The sequence below is a fragment of the Populus alba genome, chromosome 16 (genome assembly GCF_005239225.2).
Source record: "Populus alba chromosome 16, ASM523922v2, whole genome shotgun sequence".
Taxonomy (NCBI): Eukaryota; Viridiplantae; Streptophyta; class Magnoliopsida; order Malpighiales; family Salicaceae; genus Populus; species Populus alba.
Window position 1 is genome coordinate 13,107,016 of NC_133299.1, and position 25,531 is coordinate 13,132,546.

At 30.6% G+C, this 25,531-nt stretch overlaps 3 protein-coding genes across 4 annotated transcripts; all 3 read right to left on the bottom strand.

The window, feature by feature from the left end:
- Positions 1–11,801: 11,801 nt before the first annotated feature.
- Positions 11,802–15,075, bottom strand: LOC118037463 (protein yippee-like At3g11230). Of its 2 annotated transcripts, none has more exons than XM_035043451.2 (6): positions 14,395–15,075; positions 14,084–14,225; positions 13,396–13,439; positions 12,800–12,908; positions 12,628–12,683; positions 11,802–12,552 (listed from the first exon to the last, which is right to left on the bottom strand). In XM_035043451.2, the coding sequence occupies exons 2-6, from the start codon at positions 14,177–14,179 to the stop codon at positions 12,411–12,413; spliced, it is 447 nt and encodes a 148-aa protein (XP_034899342.1). In that variant the 5' UTR covers positions 14,180–14,225; positions 14,395–15,075; the 3' UTR covers positions 11,802–12,410. The 2 variants fall into 2 exon arrangements, with proteins under 2 accessions (XP_034899342.1, XP_034899345.1); XM_035043454.2 differs by having other exon boundaries at positions 12,407–12,552; positions 12,647–12,683.
- Positions 15,076–15,213: 138 nt separating this feature from the next.
- Positions 15,214–17,163, bottom strand: LOC118037462 (uncharacterized). Its single transcript, XM_035043450.2, has 5 exons — positions 17,004–17,163; positions 16,704–16,898; positions 16,525–16,597; positions 15,764–15,926; positions 15,214–15,592 (listed from the first exon to the last, which is right to left on the bottom strand). Exons 2-5 carry the CDS (start codon positions 16,864–16,866, stop codon positions 15,482–15,484), a joined length of 510 nt encoding a protein of 169 aa, XP_034899341.1. The 5' UTR covers positions 16,867–16,898; positions 17,004–17,163; the 3' UTR covers positions 15,214–15,481.
- Positions 17,164–20,082: 2,919 nt separating this feature from the next.
- On the bottom strand, positions 20,083–21,177 carry LOC118037465 (chlorophyll a-b binding protein CP29.1, chloroplastic). The gene is made up of 2 exons (XM_035043455.2): positions 20,642–21,177; positions 20,083–20,561 (listed from the first exon to the last, which is right to left on the bottom strand). The coding sequence occupies exons 1-2, from the start codon at positions 21,131–21,133 to the stop codon at positions 20,202–20,204; spliced, it is 852 nt and encodes a 283-aa protein (XP_034899346.1). The 5' UTR covers positions 21,134–21,177; the 3' UTR covers positions 20,083–20,201.
- Positions 21,178–25,531: the final 4,354 nt, after the last annotated feature.

A 25,531-nucleotide genomic window follows, 5' to 3' on the forward strand; every position in this document is an offset into this window, starting at 1 on the left:
AGAGACATTCGAGGTTGAACTGGCAATTAAGGGAGTGTATACTATTAGAGTACTAAATAAATACTCTTCACCTCACCTTTTTATTTATATAAATATTTTTTGTTAAAAATTTTATATATATGTGAAATGAGTTGTGAAATAAATTACCAAAAATTATGTGAAAAAAACTAAGTTAACCGCGTGAATGATGATTATATTTGGAAAGAATTAAGTCAACGACAATGATAGGGATTATAAGGTGAAACTAAGTCGACTATAATGACAAAGATTATAATATGAAATTAAGTTGATTGCAACGATGAAGATCAGTTTATAAAGATGTAATGATTGAATTGAAGTAAATTAAGAACCATGTTATTTGAAAGAGATAATACGAATGAGATGAAACTATTGTAGTTATATTTTCATTTAAAGTTTAACATGGTATGTAAGTGTAAGGTATATTTTCATGCTTTTATTCATTATTTACTCAGTTTCTTATTTATTGTCATAATAATAATTTTAATGTTGGGACTCCATAGTTTCTGTGACGGGTAGAATTTTATAAATTCCATCTTATGTCATGTAACTAAGCTTGATGTATACATGAAGTTTTAATATTCTAATTTTTGTAACAAAGTGAAAGCAAGGATTAATAATTATTATGGGTTTCATTATATATATAAGTCGTAAAATAATATAAACTCTGCTGGTATATAAAATATATTGAGTAATTGTAATTGATGAAATTATTTGGATGGTATGTCTAAGCTACTTAAGTATTGGTTGTGTGAGGCAAATGCATTTTAAGTTGTTGTTGTATTTATAGGTATATTAATGCGATGTAATTGATGAAATTGTTTGGATGATAAGCTTGAGGCTACTTAAATATTGTTTGTGTAAGGCAAACGTATTTTATGTTGTTGTATTTATAGGTATATTAATGCGAGGCAAATGAGACTCTATTGAAAGTGTGTGTGTGTGTGTGTGTGTGTGTGTGTATACATATATATTCATTATTCCAATTTTGGAAGCAAAGGAACAACAATTTTCATGAATCTTTAGCTAGGTCAAAGAAGATTTAAAGTTCAAAAATTGCAATATGGAATATCATGCTCCTTCTATTATTTCAATTTTAAAAACATAAAAACAAGTACTTTTATGATTCTGTGGCTTGGTCAAAGAAGACTTCGAGTTGAGATTAGCTATAGTTTAGAGTTCAAGATTGTAGAAATTGATTACAAGTCCTTTCTTTTGAAATAGCTGCTCCATGTAAGTTTCAGTTTTTTTTCCATAACTTGCAAAGTTTTAATCTACACTGCATTATCTATAACTTATAATAAACTAAATTACATAAGGTAATTATATATATAAAAAAAATATCCGCAAGCACAATACTCTTCTTGTTTGGAAAGAAATTGAGTAAAAAACTTGTAAAATTATAATTTTGTTTTAGTAAAAGATATTTGTTAGTTTAAACTAAATGCATAATGCATATAATAGTAATTTTATTCTTCAAGATTGTTGCCTCATTTTTGCTAGGCTAAACCCCTTGTTTGCATCATATCTTTTTACTAATTTGCCAGAGATATTTGTATTCTTTATTTTAGCCAATTATTCAATGAGGAGGGTGAGGATAGTGGGGGTTGGTGATGATGATTGACACTAATAAAAATGAAAAAATAGTTGATGATAATGACTCGATTAGTAAAGAAAGACATACAAAATTGATTGATAAATTTTAATTTTAGAAAATTATATTAAATTGGATTAGATTCAAAACACATGTGCTGAATTGATCCAATTGATATTATTTTTTCAAAAAATAAATTTTGAATACACATTATGCAAATAATTGATTTTACTTTTTTTTTTATCGTTTCCAAAAAAAAAAAAAAGGAAGTGTACTTTCATGGCTTCTAATTTCATCACATCCAACACAAAAAAAGAAAAAATAAATTTACTTTCACTTTGTTTTCTCTATCCTTATTATTTTTTAATTCATTTTGTTCCCACACATAGCACAAATTTCAATGTTTGATAATGTCACATCAATCCCATATCACAAATTAACATAATGGGAGTATTTAGTATAGAGATTATTGGACTCATAATAAAAAAAATTTAACAAATAATAATAAAAATAACATTAATTTGACACACTAACAATTTGATGAAAATCCCATCAAAGCTAAAACATGGTAGTTATCTTTTCTCCCATTTCTTCAACCTTATGTCATAAAACAACAACCCCTCCTTATATTATTTGTTACATATTCAGCCACCTAACCCGATGATGTTGACCTACATTTGTTAGTGGTGTTAGCTTTCCTTTATTTGTTTCATTTTTTATGAACCTTTACTACATCAATTAAGTAAATTTATCTATTTTTCTTGTAATCCATTTATATTTTAGGTTAATTTATTGAAATGTTTTTGTAGTATTTGTAATTGACTTATATATTTAAATTTTTTCACAGCTTTTTTTATAGATAATTTTATTGTATTAATGTATGCTTTATATGTTAAAGTTTGCTTGGAATTTGAGAGAAATTAATTTTATTTATTATTTGATGAAATTGAGTTTAATTTTATATCTTAAATGTGTTATAATTGAAAAAATAATGGGTAATTTAATGAGTATTAATTACATTTTTCATTTTTGTTGTTAGGTTGGAAATTTAAGAAAAATTGATTTTTTGTGGAATTGATAATAATTAAAAGGTATTAATTTAAGTTGGATAAGTTTGAAATGAATAAATAATAAATAATTAGTTGAGTATCAATTTTTTTTTTATATCAATTTTACTGTTTAATTAGTTGAAATCTTGATTGGAATTTTATCAATGTTTTCCCCCCCTTTAATTTTGCAGTCAAGATTCTTTTTTTTTTTTTTTTTTTTTATTATTAACGTGGTGTTCGGGTTAGCTTGTATGCACCTCGACTAATCTCACAGGGCCTGGAATTAACAACCATGTAAGCCTCCAGTGGCCATGAGGTTTGTGGGATTCCAACTAGTGACTCTTAGGAAGTAAATCTAAAACCTAATCAGTTGAGTTACACCTCTTAAAATTACATTAAAGATTCTTAGCAAGATGGGTGAAGGTTAGTCCTTTTTGGGTTTTGATTTTGTCATATTATATCCCCTCTTATATGCCATTATGATTTATAATTTAAGTAGTTATTTCTATATTATTTTCTTATTCTTATCTCATGATTGCTTTCTTGCGAGGACTTTTGGGGCAAGTTTTGGGATGTTTTAAGATATAATGAAAAGAAAGGATTGGCATTTAAAACTGTCCGCTCCTCCATACACAAATATAATGAAACTACAATGACTGAAATTGATGTCATGCCGAGACTAGCTAGGTATGATGTTGGTAAGAAGAATAGTTCATTTCAATATAACTTAATTTTTTGTTTTTGAATATTTTCATGTCTTTAGAATGTCCATAAATAAATAGAGATTGATTTGTGAATATATAGTGTTTTAATCCAATAATATCATAGTCTTTTATAATCTAAAGTTTGTATTAGAATCCATTAATTTGCAGGCTAATCTTTTAATGGTTAGCTCGGTGATCATAACAAACAAAACTAAAACATATATAAAAAATAATAATGAAAACATCACCGAAATAATGATAAAATATTCTGAAAGAATAAAAAACCTGAACAAGAATATTTCCGACCATGTCCATCAGTGTTAGAAAATACAGACAAAATCTTCACTATATATGCCTTCCATCGACATTTTCCAGATTTTATGGCAGTGTAAGAACGTGATTGATGGCGATATAATAGTGGGAATATAAAATTTGTACTTGATTAAAAATATGAATGACTATGGAGATTTAGTTGGTGTTTAGAAATGGGGTTGTATTTATAGTTTTTTAAGAAATAATTTTTTTTGTTACAGGTTAAATTTTTTTATATATTTTGGGTCATTTTAATATACTAATTTAAAAAAATAATTTTTTAAAAATAAAAAAATATATTATTTTAATGTATTTTGACACGAAAAACACTTTAAAAAACAATCACAACCATATTCTCAAATAAACTCTTAAACCCAAAAAAATTTAATGCAATTAATAAACATTATAAATATGTTTTTCTTGATTCAATAAAGTAACGAAACAAAAAAAAATAGACGTTTTTATATCGTTTATTTTAATTTACTTACACCCGATACATGATTTTCTTTTAATCTTCTCGAGAGGAGGTCTTATTGTGTTTGGTTTATAACTAAGAAATCATAAACAAAATTAAACAACTTTAATATTTTATATTTAAAATTTGATGTACTAATTTGACAATATGATGTATTTTCTCTATATAATTATATCCATACAACATGCATACTGTATTAATTATAATTATCAAGTAAAAAAAAAATTTACCCACTTACAATTTCATAACATGAAATGATTTTCAACTAATGTTAATGTACTTTTGTTATTATTAAAAAATATTTAAATTTAAATGGTGTAGCTCAACTTATTAAGTCCCGAGTTGACTTTTTAGATATCACTAGTTCGAGCCTCATAAATTTTAGGGTCATTTGTTGAGACTTACATAGTTGTTAATTTTAGAATTCGTAAAATTAGTCAAGGTGCATACAAGATAGGCTGAATATTTATGTTAATAAAAAAAATATTTTAATTAATAAATATTTTTTTTTTTCAAATATTTTGCATCCTAGGAAGGTGTCATCTTCATAACATGTAGGTTTTATTGAATATTTTCCCAATCCATTTTCTTTGGTATGATTTTGTTACATTCAGCACAAGTCATGCTAATTAGGTTTTTCACAGTGTCTTGTTTGGCATGCATCCTACAAAAAAAAAAAAAAACAATTGTATTTTTGTTGTTCGAATAGAGTTTTTCTTCAAACTGCTGATCCTTGCAAATTATTCTTGACTTCGAATTCAAGATCCATTTATTTATTCATTCAATTCCAGTGGATTGCAATTTTTTGTTGTTGCTGAATAATAAATAATAATAATACAATGAATTTTAATAAATAAAAAAGATATATTTTTTTATTGTTTTACTTGATAAATAATAAATAGGATATAAATATATAAAAACCCTGATAAGTTGCCACCTCTTTTCTATTTTTTTTTTCTTCTCCTGAATCATGATGAATATTTCTCAATATTGCATGGCAAAAACCAGAAGCTTTTCAGAAATCAATCATTCACGAACAAAATTAAACATATTTAATTTCGAATCTATGTATGGTAACAACGGGACCAGCAAGAGCATCATAATCTCACAAACATAGTCGAACCCTGGGGAATGGTAGAGGACCCCCACTGAACTGGATTAGACATCAAGCACCCATTTGATGCCAAGATAGAGAGAATTATGACATTGCAAGGGATTCTTCGAATTGTAGGCCTGGCCATGTGCATGGCAGAATGTTTGGAGACCCACCGATTCAAGCCTCCATTTCAGGAGATTATTTTTTGTATCTCAAGCTATAAGCCTTTCGTTTTTCTTGATTATTCTACGTGGATGGTGAATCCCACGTGCATGTCACTTTTATTAACAGTGGGAGTCCATGATTGAGCAGTCTGTGTCACTGTGTCGGAGGAATTGTGGGAGAAGAACGTCTTGCTCGAAGAGAGAGAGCACATGCTCTCATCTCGGTGGCAGGCAGCAGCATCTCGGAGTCTCCAGTCGAGGAAATGAAATCTGTTTCTGATACCAATTGAAATCGAGGCCTGTGCTAGCCCATTTCAACACAGGATCCGAACTGGGCTCCAGGGCGAACACCAACAGTAGAACCATGAAAGAAAGAAAGAAAATTATTGAGGGCCGCACGCAGTCTCGTTCAAACTTGATTTGATACACAAATTGGAGGATTATTCTGTTCTTCCTCTTATTTTCTATAAGAACTTATCTTGATTCTGATATTGCCATCATTATTAAGTATTTTCTTATTGTTTTTTATATCTAAAATCATTAGAGTTGATATAGCAACCTTCATAGATTTATCCGCTAGTCAAAGGACACCCAAAAAACAATAATGCAGAGAATGAGTAGCAGCAAAGGGAGAAGCAATTGCAAATTGAACCAATAAATAGAGGTAGTTGTTAGTAAGAATGCAAAGAAAACAAGCCATAATCAAGAAGTCCACTAAATTGCAAGGTAATTTCACATCAAGCATGCTATGGTTGTGTCGTGTAATTGAAAACATAGCAGCTTTATTTTGAAAGTGGCATGACATCTATAATAAAGATTAGATATGGTTAAAAATAAAAAAAAGAGAATTTGGTAAATAAAAAAAGAAAAAAAAAATTGATAGTAGACTTGCCTGGTTCTTTGAGGACAAACTAAAGGAATTTATATCTCACCCTAAAATTGCAAGAAGCACAAGAAAAGCTCAAAATGCAAGCCCTATCCAATTCCAAGTCTATAGTCACAAACTTATCAAATCCAATTCGGCGTCAGTGTATCTCGAAGATGGCTAGCGTGACTTCAAGATTGTATGAGACATGACATACACTGATTATACAAAGAGAAAATCCTAAAAAACCACAGAGAAATTGAGAGGAGTCCAAGAAACAATCATGAGCAAAAAACACTCAAAGAGTTGCTTTTTATGGAGAAGACAATTACAATTTACAACAACTTTGAAGTCACAGAGCACGAAGATCTCACACAAGGCCTTCTTTTTAGAAAATTAACTTGTTATTTTTTTTTCAATTTTCTTCTCCCATTAACTTAACCCCACCTCTCCCAAAATCGCATATCGAATTTTGACAATCAATCAAGCACCTCTAGAGAAGAGAAAGACCAGAAGATTTTTTTCTATTTCTAGAATTTTATATTTTATCTAGCTAATTATGAAGGAAGGTCTTTTCTAATCTTGCTTAGTTCTCACCAATCCCCTTCGTAGTGTTAATGGTTTGATCTAGAATTTTCTAGCAACTTGAAAGATGAAAAAATGTTTAAGAGGGTTTTGAGAGGGTTGTAGAGAAAAATTAGATAGAGTAGAGAATCAATTTATTTCTTTTAACTTTCTTCCAGAGGTTGCCAAGAAGGTGCTAGAAAAAGGTTAGATATATAAGAAAAATATGAAAAAAACTCATCTTTTATATCTCTACAGTAAATAGAGATGATTCTAGAAAGGATTCACATATCCAAAAATCCTATAAAATTACAACAATATTATTTTCAAAGTATAAAGGTAACACAAAACTCAAACATCAACAAAATTTCAAGAGTATTATTTCTATAGTGAAAAAACTAATAAAGTTAAAGACTTTTTCCTTTTAGTTTTTTTTATGACGATGATGATAATAATTTAAAATAATGATATATATATATATATATATATATATATATATTTAAATAATCCTCCTTTAGGTTAGTTTATTTTACAATAACAAAAAAAAAAAATTAATATATTTGACTTTAGACTGAGTGGAGAAGGCGGGAGAGAAAGAGAAATAATATATTTGACCATAATGAAGAAATCATAAAAAAAAATTTACAAATTTATTATTTCATAGTTGATTACTGAAATGAAAATGAGTTTCTTTTTAGGTTTTTTTTTTTTTTTTTTTTTTTAATATAATTTCCCCTTTTTCTTCTTTTCAATTATTTTATTTGATTTAAAGGATGCTAAATATCTGGGCATTTAAGATATTAGTTTTTCAAATGCACAATTTCTTCCTCTTTGATTAATTTTTATTTTTTTTCTGGGTAAATCATGTCTCGTAATTTGTTTTTATCAATGCATAATTATGTTAAGTATTTGATTTTATATTAATTAAAATAATTTATTTTTTACAACTATGTTTATCTTCATTAACATGAAAGGAAGCTACAATTAGGTTTCTTTTTCATTAATTGGATCATGGTAAGTGATTCGGTACTTGTGCATATATTAAACATATAAGAAGGTATGAGATTTTCTTACACAATCCAATCTTATTTGAAGCAATTATTTTACCCAAAATATGATGGATAAAAAATTTACTCTTTTACATCATCAAATTTATTTTCATCTTTTGTAATTATTATTAGCTCTTAAAATAGTGATTCCCAAACCCACTATAGATGTAAACAAAAATTTAGTGGTAAACACTTGGGATCAAGAAATTTTCTTCTCAGTGGTCTCAGGTTCAAACCTTGTAATTGCTAATATGATGGTCACTAGAGGCTTATATGGTCGTTAACTTTAGGGTCCGTGAAATTAATCGAGGTATGCATAAACTGACTCAGACACCTATGTTAATAATAATAATAAAAATTGTTATCAAAGATTTAAGTTAAATTCTCATCTTTTTATTTAACAAAAAAACCTATGCTCTACTACAAATAAAAAACTTTTTTCGATGTTTTTGGAGAAAAAATTGAAGAAAGTGACTATTAATAGCTACTCTTAAAATTTCTTAAAATTCATCATATCAAGATTTATACGTGATTTTCATATTAATATATCTATTTATCTTACTATTTCCACTCATTGAAATGTTAATTATTGTACGAGTATTTGTTAAATTATGCATAGTGTGGAATTTTTTAATGAACTCCATGATTAATAAAGAGGCATGTATTTCACAAGAACGTCTCGTGATAAAAATTCTATCAAAAGAATTACTTAAAAAAAAAAAAAAAAACATGGAGCAAAAGTTTTGTTTGGAGCAAGAGCACGACTAGTCTAAAGCCAAAATTACACATGAACATCATAGTCCACATATTGAATCATGGCAATGTTAAGCCAAGTTTTCAAGTTTCCAATTTGGCGAAGCAGCTCTATAGATCTCATCCATGATATAATATCACAACCGACATCATTTTGATTTAAATAATAAGAAGATTCATTAAAATTCAGGACACTTTTTTTTTTAATCCCTTTTCCATTTTTATAATTATATTAATTGCAGACCACTCCATGGGGGTTTCAAAATTGACACCATGTGCCCTGAGGGTTCAGAAGAGGTTTGTTTGTTTGTTTCTTGTTATTGTGTATTTAATATTATGGTAATAATTATTTTTTAAAATATATTTTTTAATAGTAATATATTAAAATAATTTGAAATTTTCTATGCAATAACAAACACGTAATTAATTAATTAATTTGAAAGCCCAAAACAACATGAAATCTAAAGATCTGATGAAATAAACTTGTAATTTCACATTTTACAAATTATCATGGTGTTAAAAGAGCTTAGGTTGTTGCTTCATTGGTCCAACTTGTGGACTATCAAATCAAGTTCAGCTAACTTTTTTTTATTTATTAAAATAATAATGTTTTATTATTTTTTTAATCAAATATTGACCCGTCATGTTTAAATCGAGTTTGAATTAAATTTGTCTAAGTTAACGAGTCATTATAAACTCAGCCGAGTCAACAAATATGGCAATATCAATATCTATATCATCTCTCATGCTTCAAGATTTAGATTTTCTAGATCAATCCGCCGGTTGACATCAAGTCTAATAACTACATAAATCCTTCACCAGCTACTCTCCCCATCGTCACTGTTGTTCACAGCTATTTCTTTTCTTTTTCTTTTTATTAATGTTGGTGTCTAAATTAGCTTGCGTAGATTTTGACTAATTTTACAAACCCTTATATAAATTTTTATTGGCTATTATATGAGCAATCACAGGACTCAAATCTAAAACCATAAAAAAAATAAACCTCTTCATCACGGCCACTTCTCCTGATGGCATCATCACATCCTCCTCAATCGCCGCACACAAAACTTTGCTGATTAATATCTTGCGAATACAAAGAATGGAAGAACTGCACATTAAAATGTTAGAATTATGAGTCCGTTGTTCTTTCTTGGCCCAACTTCCAGAGGACTTCCACTGTTTAAAAGTCGCAAAATTTATGTTAGAAGCACAGTTGCAAATTATAAACAGAAAAAAGTTGAACAAATTGACAACGGACAGGCTAAATAGTCTTCCTTTTCCTCACCAGCAACTCCTTGATATGGTTCTTCTTTTGCCCTAGGGGCCTCGGATCCTTTTGATGTTTGTGGTGCAAGGCATGATAGAAAGTCCAAATCATGATTAATACAAGTAATTAACATGATAAGTAACATCGATTATGGAATGAAAAATAGATGCAGCAGTAGTAATCACTGGACTTTGGTGTTTCTGTAGCCATGATTTGCTTTTCTCATCAAAGTTTGAACTGATCAAGGTTAAGTGACAATGTGGTGAGTGACGAGAACACTAAGTTTCATGGGGCACACACGCCCGCAATAAATTAAAGAGTAGAAAAGTTGATGTAGAAAGATAAGGTTTAAACCGGATAGGATTTTCACACAAAGAATCTTAACTTTGTAGTTTTATTATGAAATATAATTTTGATGTATCTTATATCTCTAATAGGTTTACAACTTTTCAAATAGATAAAAATCATTTAATATTAGTACTCCGGGGAAAAGAGGAGATAAAAACTCAAAAAGAAACAAATCAAAATCCAGATTTATGAATAAAAATAAATTAAAATCGAGGAAACAAGATGTTTGTTGTATTATGGCAAATTTAATCAGTTCTATGAGATGACTTGATGAAAATGATCATCTAACATATTTTTTGAAAAAATATATGAAAAATCTCTAAATGAGAAATAGTTTTGGCTCGAGACAAGAAACTTGATGCCTTGTATACGATCTTAGGATAAAAAAATACTATTGTTATTGCTAAAGCTGAAAATCAAGAAGAATTACGGAAATATAAACTCGATCATACGAGTTAAAAAGGGATGAAGTTACTTCTATAAAAAAAAAATCTACCGAAGTTGGAACAAGTATGGAGGCCTTCTCTAGTGGCTTCTGTTGGAGACTTTTGATATTACGTTACCTTCATCAATGCTTCAACAAGAAGGTATATGCTTACTTCCTGAAAAATAAGTTTGATGCATTTGATACATTCAAGAAATGAAAGGCTATATTGTAAAGCTTTTAGAAATGAAGGAGAGCATATTGATGGAGGCTTTAAGAATTATTGTTATGTAAATAATACCAAAATGAAAAAGACTATTCTGGGCACGTCGTAATAAAATGGTGTTGTTGTGTGCAAGAATACGCATATTCCTGTTTATTTCTGTATTTAAAAAGCATTATTAAAAAAAATTTAAATTTTTTTTAATTTTTTATTTATTTCAAATTAATATGTTTTTAGTGTTTTCAAATCATTTTGATATGCTGATGTCAAAAATAATTTTTTAAAAAATAAAAAAAAAACATCATTGACATGCATTTTGACACAAAAAATTATTTGAAAAACAACTGTAACTACATTCCATATAAGCCATCTCCATATAAGCCATCGTGAGTTTTAAAATTCTAAAAGAGGCCTTGATACATAAGGAATTGAAATTAATATCTAAAATTGTTATCATCTGAAGTGGAAAAAAAAGAGGTTAAAAGGTCTTAATTAGATATCCAAATAAGAAAAATTTGAACAAGTTCTTTTCCTGATTTAGTAGGACTTTAAGAGAAATTATGTATTTTCTTAGTTATTTATATTTATATTAAGTTTAGAAAAATATTTTTCTTTTTGGTTTTTTTTTTCTATTTCATGTAAAAAAATCAAATATTGCGCATTGGTAATTCTATTTTTTTTTTCTATTTTAGAAATTCCTTGAATAACTCTATAGTTATTTATTAGGATTTTTGGAGATAGAATTAAAACTAATATAAATAAATGCGTTTAGTTCGTATTTCAACAAATTACTTGAAAAGAAAAATATTCTATAATAAAATTTTGAATTAAAGTTTTTATATGATAAGATATATGTACTTTCTGTTTTTCTTATTATGTTTTTTTCTGTTTGTGCTATGAATGGCAGCAGAAGAATGTCTTGACAAGAGCACATGCTCTCATCTCATGACAGCATTTTGCAGTCTCCAAACAATTTGAAACCTTTACATATGAATCCACATGTAGCTGTTCTGGCCTATTTCAACCTAGAATCGGACAAGGGCTCCACTAATATTCTGGCCTTTTTCAGTTATAATTCCTGAAGAGGGCAGTTTCAAATTCCAGGACAGGAAGAGCAGTGTTCCAGTGAGAATTGCAGCTCAAACATGTTCTTGCGGGTAATAAGAGACTGTCAGTGTGCAAACTCTCCCATCTGAGCAGAGTGTTTGACTGTAACTTTTAGGTCAAGGTGATGACAGATTCAACTTCGATAGAAAGGCTGAAACTTGGCAAAAAACAGACCTCATCTCTCCATGAACTTTCTTTACTAAACAATTGAAAATCGCAGACAAAATTCTGATGCTAATCGTGAAATGGGTCAGTCAACAACCCAGTTTGTGTCATCTAAAAAAGAAGCCAATCTGAGCTTCTTTACCAAAGGAGCCAGTTAGTAGGTTTGGTCATCATCAAAGGGAGCAGAGAATGTACATTTAAAAAGACTAACATTCTACAAACTAAGTAACTAATCAAGCATTATCAACATCAATTCCTCCACCAGCCTGAGCTTCTTGGGCCATCCAAGTTTCTTGACCATTCGGAGCTTGTTGACCAACCTGAGCTTCTTGATTGGCCTCATAGGGGGTTCCGGCAGGATTCAACACCTTACACCTGCTCCACAGTAATGGCCGGCGTCAAAACACGGAAATCGATAATTCAACGACCAAAGACAGTAGTAATAGGCACCTTTCAATGACAAACCAACCTTCCTTGTACTTGTGAGCCTTCACATATGCATGTATCTACAAGCATCAAACATTAACGCATCAAACAAAGGCTGAAAATAAATAACTAATGCAACAATCAGTTGATACGAAAGAACACACATTCCATAGCTTCTAAGAAAGCCAGATCTTACATATTTCCACCCCAGAATTGAGCCACAAACAACACAGAATATGTCAGCCACAGTGTGCTTTCCAGTTATCATCATTCGATCTTCTCTCGGTCCATAGGTGACATTCTCACTGTCATCATTGTGAAAGCAAAATGAGACATAGAAGTGGCAATTACAGCACAGATAATTTATAAATTGATATAAGCATGAGACCATACATATGTGCACTGTATTTTTATTTTCTTTGAACATTGCAACTACGTTATACATTCCCCCCCCCCTTGTACTCTATATTTTCTCATAAATCAAGCTTTAATCACTAGCAAAACAGGATAATCTTTTATCTGTCTCCTTCATGCTACAATAACTAACATTAAAGACCTCTCATATCTAACAACAAACAAGAAAGGAAAAGGCCTTCCATTGAAGTCAACAAGGAAGTTCCACAAAAGATGAAAGAACTTTGCAGAAGATTTAACACTAATATTAAGCACCTTGTCTTGTCAAGATGCGTGCACGAGTTTGATCAAATATCAAACCAAAAAGCAAACAGTCAGAGCCAATTATCATAATATGAAGTCAAAGTTCTATTGGATTCCATAATCAGGAACACTTACACGTTATAGAAAAGATATGCCCTTCTATTCCTGGAGCAGAAATACTGGAAACAAAACAAAGAATTAGAATCTATATGGTGCAGCCAGTTAATCCAATAATACATTTGGATGTGGCTACTCAATCTTGATATCAGATGCCAAAATGAGAAAAAAGAACAATTAAAAGATGGGTTTTCAGTTTGGGAACTGCAAGAAGGAAGCCGAGATTACAATCATAATCACCTTACATGTCTAGGCCCTAAATAATTATTAACAAAAAAATTATCTACACATGATCTTAGGGGACAAATACTGATACATCAGATTCTGTTTATTAGAGTCATACACGATAAAGGAAGAATTCCCTACTAATTCAAACATTATTCAACAGCAAGAACCCAATAAATATATCCCAAAATACGTAACAGGCAAATGGAAAATCCAAGAAAGCTGAATCATAGTTGTTGCTCTCTCCTACTTCAAACAGAAAACGAATACATAAAGCACACACTGTTCCAGTTCTTGTAATTCAGCCAATTTACTTTTCCAAGACTCACCAATACATAGCAATCGGTCTTCTTTGACATATCTTTATGTCAACTTCACAGCGTAACGCAAGAAGAAGACACTTGACATAAACTTATAACCCATAAAACTTGCATATTACATAACAGAACCATGCCAAGTAACAGTGAAAAGAGAAAAGAACCTTAGAGATGATGTCGTCTTTGAGAGCAAGAGGAGTGCGGCAGTGCTTGCAGCTATAAGAGCTTCCTTCAAGATCCACCAGAAATAGCCTCCCCATTTTCTTTCTTGAATCAATATAGTCTTACTTTCTTGATTTTCTTTTTCTACGAAACCACACAAAAATGTAAATAAAAAAAGGCCAGAATCAAGAACATGCATGAATTAACAAAAAGAAGGTTAAAACTGCATGAATCGAAGAACAAACTACGTGGATATATAGAGGGTGAAATAAAAGAGGAAGAGAAAAGAAGAGTGGCCTTTTGTTGAGCTTACCAGCAGTTTTTTAGGGAAAGAGGAAAACGAAGAAGGCTGTGACGAGTATGAGAAATTATGACTTTGTGTATGTAACTTCTGCTCATTAAATACTACAAAAGCAAGCAAAATCTGTGATATAGGAGGGAGGTACTTTTGGGCCTACAAAATTATGATATTTGTTAAGTTGCTTTATGGGAATTTTTGCCAATGGTGGCCCTCGGTTTTACTGTTATTAGTTACTTTTGCCCTTTTAACCTCCCTCTCTGCAAATTTATCCTTCCACTCTCTCCTTAATTACATTCTTTTGATTATCATGTTAATATCATGTCATTCTTGCAAAACCCAGTTAAGTTTGTCAGTAAAGTCAATCCAATAACAGCTCATCCAACCACTAATCTAAAACTTAAATAGAGTTAAGTTTCATCGTAAATTCCCCTCCATACTTGTAACCTGAACCCGGGGCTAAATCAATCGTAGTTTAGGTCTTATAATCATGTTTATGATATGAGATTTCAATGGAAAAACGAGTTTAATAAGCTTGACATGATCAAAACTCAAAAGGAAATGTCAACATTAGGCTTGCTTCAATTGGGCTTTTGGTAAGCCCAAGATGTGACTACCCAAGGGCATGAGACATCCAAGCCCATTATGTACAAAGCTGCAGAAACAGGAGAATATAGCGTGTTAAAAAACAAACATGTCGATGGCCCCTGGATGCCAATTTGCTTCACATCTAAACTTGAGACGAAAGAGCTTGCCAGGTAACATCTCAGGATCCTCCTTCGGAAGACCTGGCATTGGAATATAAAACACCGAAATTGAACTTGCACAAGGATATAGAAATTGTAAAAACTTTCCTTCTCTTCAAAAATGCACTCAAGTCCATTTGGATTTTTGCCAAGTTGTCAATACACTGAATATTTCAAATAATTGTGATTCTCAGTAAGGAATGTAGAGCACCACGGTTTTGGTTGCAGTGAAGCCACACAACAAAGGGGCGGAAAGCAAATAGGCAACATGATTCGATAAAGGAATGTTGAAACGGGACTCGGGAAAAACTTGAGAATTTGTGATCCCGCACAAGAAGAGAACTGTTAATGGAAGATCATGCGGAGGGGGAAAATCTGTCTTGAAGGATTCTTCTCTCAACCTGGCATATTCTTTGAGGAGGCCATACAATGGTCGTAGCCCTTCCCTGAACTAAACCCAAAGGAATCTGCAAGGAATAGGCTCCTTCAAATCAGATAGCAAGCACAAAATACTAGCAGTATAACACAGATTTTGCAAGGTACTCCAGTTAAACCAGTTACGCGTGCTAAGATACGTCATCGAAAAAGTCCAACCCTTGTAGAAGCTATGTATGATTATAGTTGCACAAATAACTTACCGGGCCAAAACTTCTTGAATCCATGCTAGATGCTGGATTGTCTCCCTCAACCCAACAGTGTCCTTCTGGAATCTTGACCACATCATTTTGAGGAGTCCCCATCCAGTCACCAGGTAGGCCAATAATTCTCTTAATGAGTTTCTGCTTGTGATCACTTGGGGAGCTACAAAAGGATGCAAGAATAACTACAAGTCAGATTTTCTATATAGAAATTCTGCATGAATATATTTTTGCTATATGACCAGACCTTTCAAAGCATCACAATGTTGTAAAATATACACTATTTTAAGCTCAATAATGAAACAGCCAACATGACACTGTAAATAGACTGTGACACAGATGAAAACCAGTTTCAATCAGATCCAAAGATTCATATTAGGCAAAGAAGAGTTATGACACTAATTATTCATCAGTCCAAAGAGCCTGATTCATCAGTAAACAAGAGAAGAATTATACTGCCATCAGTAAACTACTCTTGCCGCTCCATGGCCATAATGCCTCAATATGCCACAAATGGATTTTCCTGCCAACAAAACCCCAACCAAGAACCCTGAATTCACTCCTTCCTTCCTGACAGTTCAAATGGGGTATAACCAAAATGATTTCAAGATTCCAAAATGCAATAAAACCTTAAATTTCCTCCATTCTATACTACAGCTTCAAGAATCATCCAAAGACAAATTCACATCACAGCAAGAATAAAGCATGGGTTCTAACTATGACAGAAACACAATCCAAACAAAATCCACGAAAACACCTACCGAAAAACTACCACGTCGCCATGGGAAAATTTGTACTTTGCAAGGCAAAACTTCTCGATCAAAACACGGTCATCTGCACTCAAAACAAATAATCAAAATAATCCCAAATCAGCATTAAAAAAAAAAAACCACTTCTCTCATTAAACTTCCAAAAAATATAAAAAATAACAAAGCATTACCTAATGACCCCAAAACTGTATTGGTCCTAGGATTAAACGTAGGAGACATAGAGCCACCTCGTACCGGAACAATACTAGCATATCGGTCTGTAATGGTTAGCCCTATGACCCCGACTGTTAAATATTTCTTTGTCAAATTCCACAATAAACTCCCACTTCCCATTCTTTCACTACGTGCATTATTAGTAAAACAAACTGCAAAAATCCCGAACAGGCAAAAAAAAATAAAATTATCTGCAGAAATATCCCATTATCAAGAAATAAATAAAAAGTGAAAATTTTGAAAAGTAAATTTCTTACTTGTTGAATGGAGTGTTTCTTGCGGCGAGGAAATCGTGGGGAAAAGGGAGGAGGGAAAGCTCCTTTGACTACAGTTTCGGGGTTTCGAGCGAGGGGCAAGAGAACCCTGGGAGAAATGGAGGCTGGTTATGGAATTTTATTGAAGGGTATGTTGGGAAAATTGAAAGTTTCTTAGGGTTGTTTTGTAATAATAAGAGAGAATAGAGTAGAATTGTTTGGTACCTATAGTTTGTGCCATTTAATAATTCACAGTAATATTCTTCTTCTTTTTTTGTCCATGAAATTTGGGATTGCCAATTTGGAGATTATTAAAAATCCATGTGGTATAATACCTTTTCAAAAATTAATTAAAATTTGGAGTGACATAAGAGTTTATATATCGCAAAAAAATATCTTAATATTTAAAAAAGGCACACTTTTAAGAACATATTCTTAGTTAGCTGAATTTAATAAATCTTTATTTGAAATCATAAAATCAATGAAAAAACTAAAAGCCATCAAACTTGTTATTTTTTTTTAATTTAGTCTTAATTTTTTTTTCAATCACATCTTTTCATATCTAATTAATCAAAATTTGTTAAAAAAATAAAAAACCAATGATAGGGGACCAAAGCGTATAACACAATGAAAACTTATGCCAATCTAAAATCTAGCTAAAATAGTTATTTACATCCTTCTACTTTTATTTTTCAATCTTGACAGTCCCTATATTTTTTAAAAAATTAATTTTGATTCAATTTTTTTTATTTTTTTTTAAATCCTTGGATATGAGAGATGGAGAAAAAATCATCAGTTAACATCGATTTCAGTCACAAAAAAAAAAAAAAATCTTGGTGTTAACGAGTTTTATTTGATAAGAGAGTTTTGATTATGACTGTTTTTGGACCTCAATAATACCTTAAAAAATAAATTAAGTTCGAAAAAAAAGATTTTAATTGATTTGATTTTTTGTGTTTCCGTATGTTTTCAAGGTTTTTTTAGGTTAATAAATTGAAGGGTTTTTTTTTTTCTTACTTTATGTTTGTAAGGGTGTTTATTGGATGAAAACAGATTGAGAAAATAATTTTTAGAGCAAAACAAAATTTGTCTTGATTTTCTAGCCGCTACAAAGGTGGCTAGAATTTGGTTAGAAAAACAACACTTTGTTTGTCTTTAAGGGGTTATTTTTTTTTGAAAAAATAATAATAAAACAAAAAAAAGCTCTGAAATATATTGGTGTATTAATTTTTTTTTAAATATCATCTTGAATTTTTTTTTTCAAATTTATTTTTAGCTTTTTTAAAAAAAAATTTTTTATCACATATTTAGGTAAAAGATATATTTTAAAAAAAAAACTCATTAAATCTGGTGAAATATATAACCGATATCATAGATTTGATGGGTTAAATAGTAAAACCTGAGTCAATATAATATATATTTTTTTAAAAAAAATTATCACATTAAAATTTTCTTTTAAAGCAATTGGTTTTTTTTTAATTAGTCTTTGTAATATGTTTCATTTTAATTTATGAATGATTTATTGGTTTCAATTTCATTTTTACAAAAGTTTTTAGTCACCTTGAATTTATTTTTTAAAATTCAAACCACATCTAGTTGTTGAGGTTATTTTTATATCCATGTGCTTGAGTTTTTTTTTTTTTTTTGTTATCTAGACTTCTTTTTCTTTGATTTTATTTTTCATGTTCAAAAAGATATTTAGTCCGACATGCATCATCTTAATATTTAAAAATAATAAATATATTATTATAATATATTATATTATAATCAAGTTATATTTTTTATTATTTGTTTTTGTTTCTTTAAACTTGAAAATTGAGCTGGATTACAATAAATCAATCCCTATTACAATTTGATTTTAAACTGTATCTAGACATGAGTTTGAGTCAGAAGACGTGATGTCTTAGCTTAACTCGGTTTGATTCTTCTTGCAAAAAGTGTCTTGCAATTCAAACTAAAAGGAGAAGCATGAATTAGATAGATATAATAACATAAATTCAGACATGGTAAAAAATAAAGGATAATAAGATTTGTTAGAATTCAAAACATTTAAAAATTAACAACACTGTTAAGAGTTCTGAAAATATTTCTTCTTATTAATTTACATATTATTGCAAAAACTATTATAATTTTTTATATAAAAAAACTAGAAAAACCCTAATAATACTCAATAAAATATTATTATTTTCAAATAGAAAAAAACTAGAGAAAAAAATAAATTAGAAAATAAAAATAAAAAATAATTTTTTAAAATTAAAAAAATAACTAAGAAAATTATTTATTTTCTAAGAAGCTCCTGTCTCGATAATAGATTCAGGCTGCCCATTTTCAGTTTCTTGTTCTTTCTTCCATTCTTGGAGAAACAGAGATACAGAAAGGAGAAAATGCCTCCCTCTAGTCCTCTAATCCTCTAATCTTGCTTATGTGTTGAGCCCCATTGTCACCTGCGTCTTTTGAAAGTCCTTTAAAATCCTCCTTTTCGTTCTCATTTTTACATGTTTGAGCGAAGCAATGTTATCTCGTTAGAAAATAATATAAATTATATTTTACTTGCAAACATTTTTTATCTAACCGTTATAAGTTTTTGATTAATTGATATGGTTCTTTGATAATATAGATGCGACCGATGCTTAGCAGCTTGTATATATCTAGCAGCTTTGTTTCTATGGTTTGCTTGTGACTCCCCACCTTAGCCTTGTACCAGAGACAAAGCCCTATGCTTTCAAATTTGATAAAAATTACGAAAATCTTCACTTCCTAAGATATGCTGGTAATTGAATTCAAGTTTAATTAAGAACTTGGAAACTATTCGGCAAATTTCAAATTTATGCGAACCAACAATCCGAATTCAAGGACTTTTTAAGTTGAGAACTCATAATTAGCTGTAGTGCACGAGCAGAGCAGATGGCAAGGTGGAATACTGTTTGATGTTAACCAAGTTACTCTCTTTCACGGATCCTAGCTTAATTTCTGCCATAAAAACAAGTTTATGATATGTTCATGGCCCCTTAAGCTTCCCAGGGTGCCATACATTCATGACTAGCTACTTCAATGATCACACAATAACAATATCAAGAAGCAATAGAGGGCCACAAGAATGTGCTTAAATTGTCGAAGGTTATAATTTTTACAAGAAGACAAGGAGGATATGGCAACAATTTAAGCCGATTAAAACATTCTCAGGGCAAAGGATCACATTTTTTAAGAGGATAAGGTGTCAATAATGGTCGTGTGGAGAGGATCACTCAAGTGAGTAGCCCAGTTGTTGAGGGGGCCTTTTCCTGTAACCCAAGCTTGAACTGCAAAGCCAAGGAAGGCAACCATGGCGAGGCGAGCGTGCTTGATCTCTGCCAATTGAAGGGTAGCCTTCTTTTCTGGGTCAGCAGCTAAGCCAAGAGGATCAAAGAAATTGCCTCCTGGGTAGAGCCTTTTCTCGGGGTCAAGCTCTGCGTTCCTTTGGAATTCAATGTATCCAATCACCAAAACCTCAATCCAGATCAATGTCGTAATGGAAAATGGTAGTGGCTGACCAAGGTACGACGATCCTTCAACTAATTCCACCTGAAAAGGACACAAGATCATCAGCCACCTGAACTTAAATGTATCTCTAAAACTTAAAGACAAATTCCTGATCTATATACCTTTCCAGCATCTTGCCAGGTAACTCCAGTGAGCCACTCGACTGAGAGAGCACCGAGAGTAGCCAACATAGCCCACCTTCCATGAATGAGCTCACACTCCCTGAACCTTTGCAACCCGAAAACCTCACTGTAAGGCTGGAACGGAGTTGACTTCACATCAGCAACCTCAGTACGGGTCCCAATAATATCTCCAGCCAGATTCTTAGCCAAGTTTTGATCCAAAGAGTCAAGCTCGAACTGCAAGTACTCAGCTGGTCTGCCCAACCCAAACGGGTCAAACCCGTAATCACCAACCAAACTGCCATCTAGGTACTCAGGTGCCTTGGCTCCTGGATACCAAAGTGGGCGGTCTGGTGTGGTCTTAATAGATTTCTTGGGTGCTTTCTTGCCAAATCCGAACCTGGCTTGGATCCTACCCGCGTTTGAATAGACGTCGGGCAGACGTGTTCCAATGAAGGAGGATGTAGCGGCAGCAGCTGTGGTGGCAGCCATGGCTAGACTCAGACGAAGACTTGCAGTAGTGATTGTTAGTTCTGCCGGGCTACACTGGCTTTTAATGAAGGATTGATGCTTTATCTTTGGTGGTAATTACAGGCCATTGGATCAAGTTGCGTATCCATCTGAGGGTTGTGAAAGTATAGGCCTTATCTTGCCTTATCTGAATGTGGGGTCCGGTGACCTGTGCCTTGCTTATAATTTTTGGTCTTCCATGATGTTGCAGTTCAATTATATTATATTTTTTTAATTTTAAATTAATTTTTTATTAGATTATTTGTACACACTAATATTAAAAATAATATTTTTAAAAAAATTATTTTAATATATATTTAAAATAAAAATTATTTTAAAAAATAAAATCAACCACACTACTAGAATGAGTGATCTTTTCGTGGTTGATGTTGGCAGGAGAAAATCTAGTTAATCGTCTTTCAGGATTTTAAAGGATAGCCTCTAGTTTGACAGATATTTTTTTTTGTTACTTAGTATAATCCTTAAAGTTTGGAAGAGAGCATTGTATGTATTTGCCTGTGCTGATGCTTACTCCATGATGATACCTGATGGCATAAATTTATTTTATGATTGAAGGATTTCATCCATAACTGATTTTGATTACAAAATTATTTATCATTACTTGTTTGAGAAATTACCTAAAAACTGCGATAACACTCTTCCTCTCATATTTAAAAAGATTGTAAATGCAACTATTTATTTAAAATTATTTATACTAATATGTAGGGGTGTTAAAAAAAATTCGATCAACCGATTAAACTGAGAAAACAAAAAAAATAACTAAAAAAATCGAATTGAGAAAAATAACCGATTAAATTGATTAGAATATTTAAAAAAAATTCTGGTTCGGTTCGGTTTTATAATGCAGAAACTGGTTAACCCAAATCGAACCGAATCAATTAAAAAAAAAGGGTACTATAAATAGAAAAAATGATTTGCCCAGTAACCTTAGCTACCAACACCCCCTGTCACCTCTCCGCCTCTCCCTCTCCTTATACTTAGAAACACATAGATCCAAAACAATCAAACACACCAATCAATTAAAATTTGAAATGAAACAAGCCTCTCAAAAACATATCGATGTTTTTGAGAACCTATCCCCTATCCAATTGGGCTTTCCTCTTCATCTACATAAGATCACATGGTATTCCACTAGTCCTTTATAGCGTTTCAGCATATTCATTTTGTTAACGCATTTTGTTAACATTCTCTCATTGTCATTTTTTCACCCCTTCTACAACAAGATTATAATGAGTAATGACCTTGCTGAATTTTTTCTAGCTTTTTTTTTTTTTATGATTGCAAACAAGATGATGGGTCTAAAACAGACAGTAGATTTGAGAAGAAAGTTCCGTTGAATCAATTATATAGGAGTGAGTTTTAATTCTATTTTTTCCTTTTAATTAATTACTAACTAATGGCTGCTATTAGTGTTCGTAGCTTTATCATCTACTTAATTTATTGTATGTGCTTTTCAATTAAGAGATTAGCTGTCTCAAAATAGTATAATTTTCCCTTATTGTAATGGGATTTACATAGATTTAGATTGTCCTTCTTATGCTTGCGTACATGTTTGTGCTTGTTTTAATTGGATTTTTATTCTTAAGAAAGGAATGTATATATTTTGATCTAGTGCTCGTGGCTTTGATTGATTCCATGGTTAGTTCAGGTGATGGGTCACCTGTTACTCTAAACCTTAGTTTAAGTCACAAAAATTGTGTTTTAGAATATTTTTTTCATTGAATTTTCAAGAGTTGGTTTAGTTTTTTGAGGATCATATGAAAGATTAGATGGCTGAATTTAAGAAATATTTAACAATTGCCTAGACTATGCTAGAGAGTAGTGCGGAAGGATTAGGTTTTGTTGATAAACTTAGGGCTGCAATATGTGATAATATTAGTCTTTATAGGAAGAAAAATGAGGATGAGTTCAAGGATTATTTGAATGATTTTGCACAAGCCATTAGGACTTTGTTAGGGAATGTGTCCTAGTCCTCAAGTCGTGATAGTTTAGCTGTTACTGCAATTAAGTTTTTGACTAGTGCAATTAAGTCCTCTAATTTGCCAATTGCTGCTTGTAAGTATCCCAAGGTTGCTCATCTTTACCATTGATGATGTAAAATTAGCAGAGAAAAGATACGAAATTGTTTCTGCTTCTGTTTGGATTTTTATTCCTTTGTTCAACTTCTTATTTTCATTCTATAACTTGGAATTTCTCTTGAAAATTACGCAAATTGGTTTGTTTCATCTAGGAACCATCATTTGGCCCCCTTTTTTTTTTTTTTAATATCAAACTTAAGATTTTATTCTTGCAAGCTAGAATTAGCCAGAATTGAAATCTCATGTTTGTGCAAATGTCAGTCAAATTTTTTTATAGGCTTTTGGTGTCCAACTGATATTAAAACCTTGATAAACGATATTGAAATTTATGAAAATCTTGAATCGGATAATTTTTTTTATAATAAATTTACACCTTTTATTTTATGATTTGTTAATTAATGCATTTTCATTCTAACATGTTTAATTTTTTTATTTTGTAAAATTTAGTGGAAAGTTACATTTAGCATAATTAGTTCAAAAATTGATGCATTTATTGAAAATGTACGATAAAAATATTCCATTTTATTTTTATATCTTTTAATTTAATTTATCATGTTATAATTCTAGATTTTTAATTTCAGGTTTTGATGCCAAGTAGTATTAACTATTAAGAAATCAAAGTGTTTTATAACAATGTAATTTGTTGCTGTTTTTTTTAAACCCTTTGAAGACAATGCTTTGTAATTTGTATTTTAACTTATTGGTGTGTATTATTTAAACTTCTCTACAACAGGAGTCTTGCGCACTCAAACAAAACAAAAGAAAAATATTAGAAAAGCAAAAAATATATTGAACACAAGATTGATCATAACAATTTAATATAAATGAATATTTAGTGGTAAAAAATTAAATATACTTTAGAATTTTATAAGAAAGTTATACAATATTAACATCAATTAAAAACTCATTATAAATCCAATTAAAAGCCCCCATCAAACAGCCTATTAAAAGCCCAAAAAAGCATATAGGTTTTCTTGATTTTTTAAAAGCAAGAATTTTACTAGAATGAAATCAGTCGGTTTGATTCGGTTTTGGTTTTTTTATAAAAAAACCGGTTTGGTTGTTTTCAATAGGTAAAAATTGAACCGAAAATAATCACCCCTACTACTATGGATGTATATAGAGTTTAAAAGTCAACTTTTCATTCAAATTATTTGAACAATTTGGTAAGAAATGTCATTTATAATTATTAGATTAATTAATTTAACAATAATTTATGTTACATAAACGCGTGCGCGCATTTGAATAATTTGGTAAGAGATGTCATGTATAATTATTAGATTAATTAATTTAACAAATAATTTATGTTACATAAACACACGCGTGCGCGCCCACACACACATGTTTTGGCTTTTCCCCTTCCAAATCTTTCATCCAACATCAAAATCTATTAATTTTGTGGCTCTCACTTTATAAGATACAACAAAATCTCTTATCTTTCCATATGAGATAAAGTTTTCTTTATCTATCTAATATAAAAGCTATATTTTAACAACAATTCCCCACTTAGCTTATAATATTAAATGGTACCATGTTTCATGCATAAACGAAAGTATTTTTAGATTTAAACCTTTATTTTTAGTGTTTCTTGTATAAAAGAGTGTATATCTTTTTTTAGTGTAAGTATTTCAAAACTCTAAAGAAATCATGATGACAAAAATATTTAAATCAAGATTTTATTCAATAAAATTAGAAATACTATCCAATTAATTCAAAACAAAAGTTCATTATCATTTAAAAAAAAATTGATTTTTTAATTTAATATTTTTTAATATTGAATTCATTCGAAAATAAGTTTAATGATCTCATGATTCTAAGTTCAAGTTTGACAAATTAGAGAGACCAAGTTAATTTTTTAAGTTTTTTTTTTTTTTTTGAATTTCATATTTCAATGCTGCTAAATGCTAAGATTAATTGGATATTAAGTTTTAAAATTTTTTTATTGTTAGGAAGAGAAAAAAAATTCAACTAATTCGTACCTGTTGAAGCTTGAAAAGATTAATTTTTTTATTTCAACTTTTGAAGCAGGAATCGTTCAATTTCCATGATGCCTTGGTGATGTAAAATGCTTCCACGAAGAAAGCTGTTGTGTTTCTCGCTCACTTCTTTTATTACAGATTCAGGGAGAAAAAGCACTGCAGGACAAGTTCACCTTTCTTTTATAAGAAAGGGTGATCAAAGCTCTGCATAACGCAACAAGGATAGCGTTGATCAACGGGCAAAAAGAGCCATATTTCTGTTGTTCTTCAGCACAAGTTCTAACTTTTACTTGACAAATAAA

What these genes read in the sequence shown, in the direction of transcription:
- LOC118037463 (XM_035043451.2), bottom strand. Translation starts at nt 14,179, where the DNA reads ATGGGGAGGCTATTTCTGGTGGATCTTGAAGGAAGCTCTTATAGCTGC. An exon ending in CAATTCTGGGGTGGAAATAT is followed by an intron (nt 12,684 to 12,799) that starts GTAAGATCTGGC and finishes TGATGCTTGTAG; the next exon opens with ATACATGCATATGTGAAGGC. An exon ending in GGTTGGTTTGTCATTGAAAG is followed by an intron (nt 12,553 to 12,627) that starts GTGCCTATTACT and finishes ACTGTGGAGCAG; the next exon opens with GTGTAAGGTGTTGAATCCTG.
- LOC118037465 (XM_035043455.2), bottom strand. Translation starts at nt 21,133, where the DNA reads ATGGCTGCCACCACAGCTGCTGCCGCTACATCCTCCTTCATTGGAACA. An exon ending in CCTGGCAAGATGCTGGAAAG is followed by an intron (nt 20,562 to 20,641) that starts GTATATAGATCA and finishes TGTCCTTTTCAG; the next exon opens with GTGGAATTAGTTGAAGGATC.
- LOC118037462 (XM_035043450.2), bottom strand. Translation starts at nt 16,866, where the DNA reads ATGGGAAGTGGGAGTTTATTGTGGAATTTGACAAAGAAATATTTAACA. An exon ending in GGCGACGTGGTAGTTTTTCG is followed by an intron (nt 15,927 to 16,524) that starts GTAGGTGTTTTC and finishes ATCCTTTTGTAG; the next exon opens with CTCCCCAAGTGATCACAAGC. An exon ending in ATTCAAGAAGTTTTGGCCCG is followed by an intron (nt 15,593 to 15,763) that starts GTAAGTTATTTG and finishes TATTCCTTGCAG; the next exon opens with ATTCCTTTGGGTTTAGTTCA.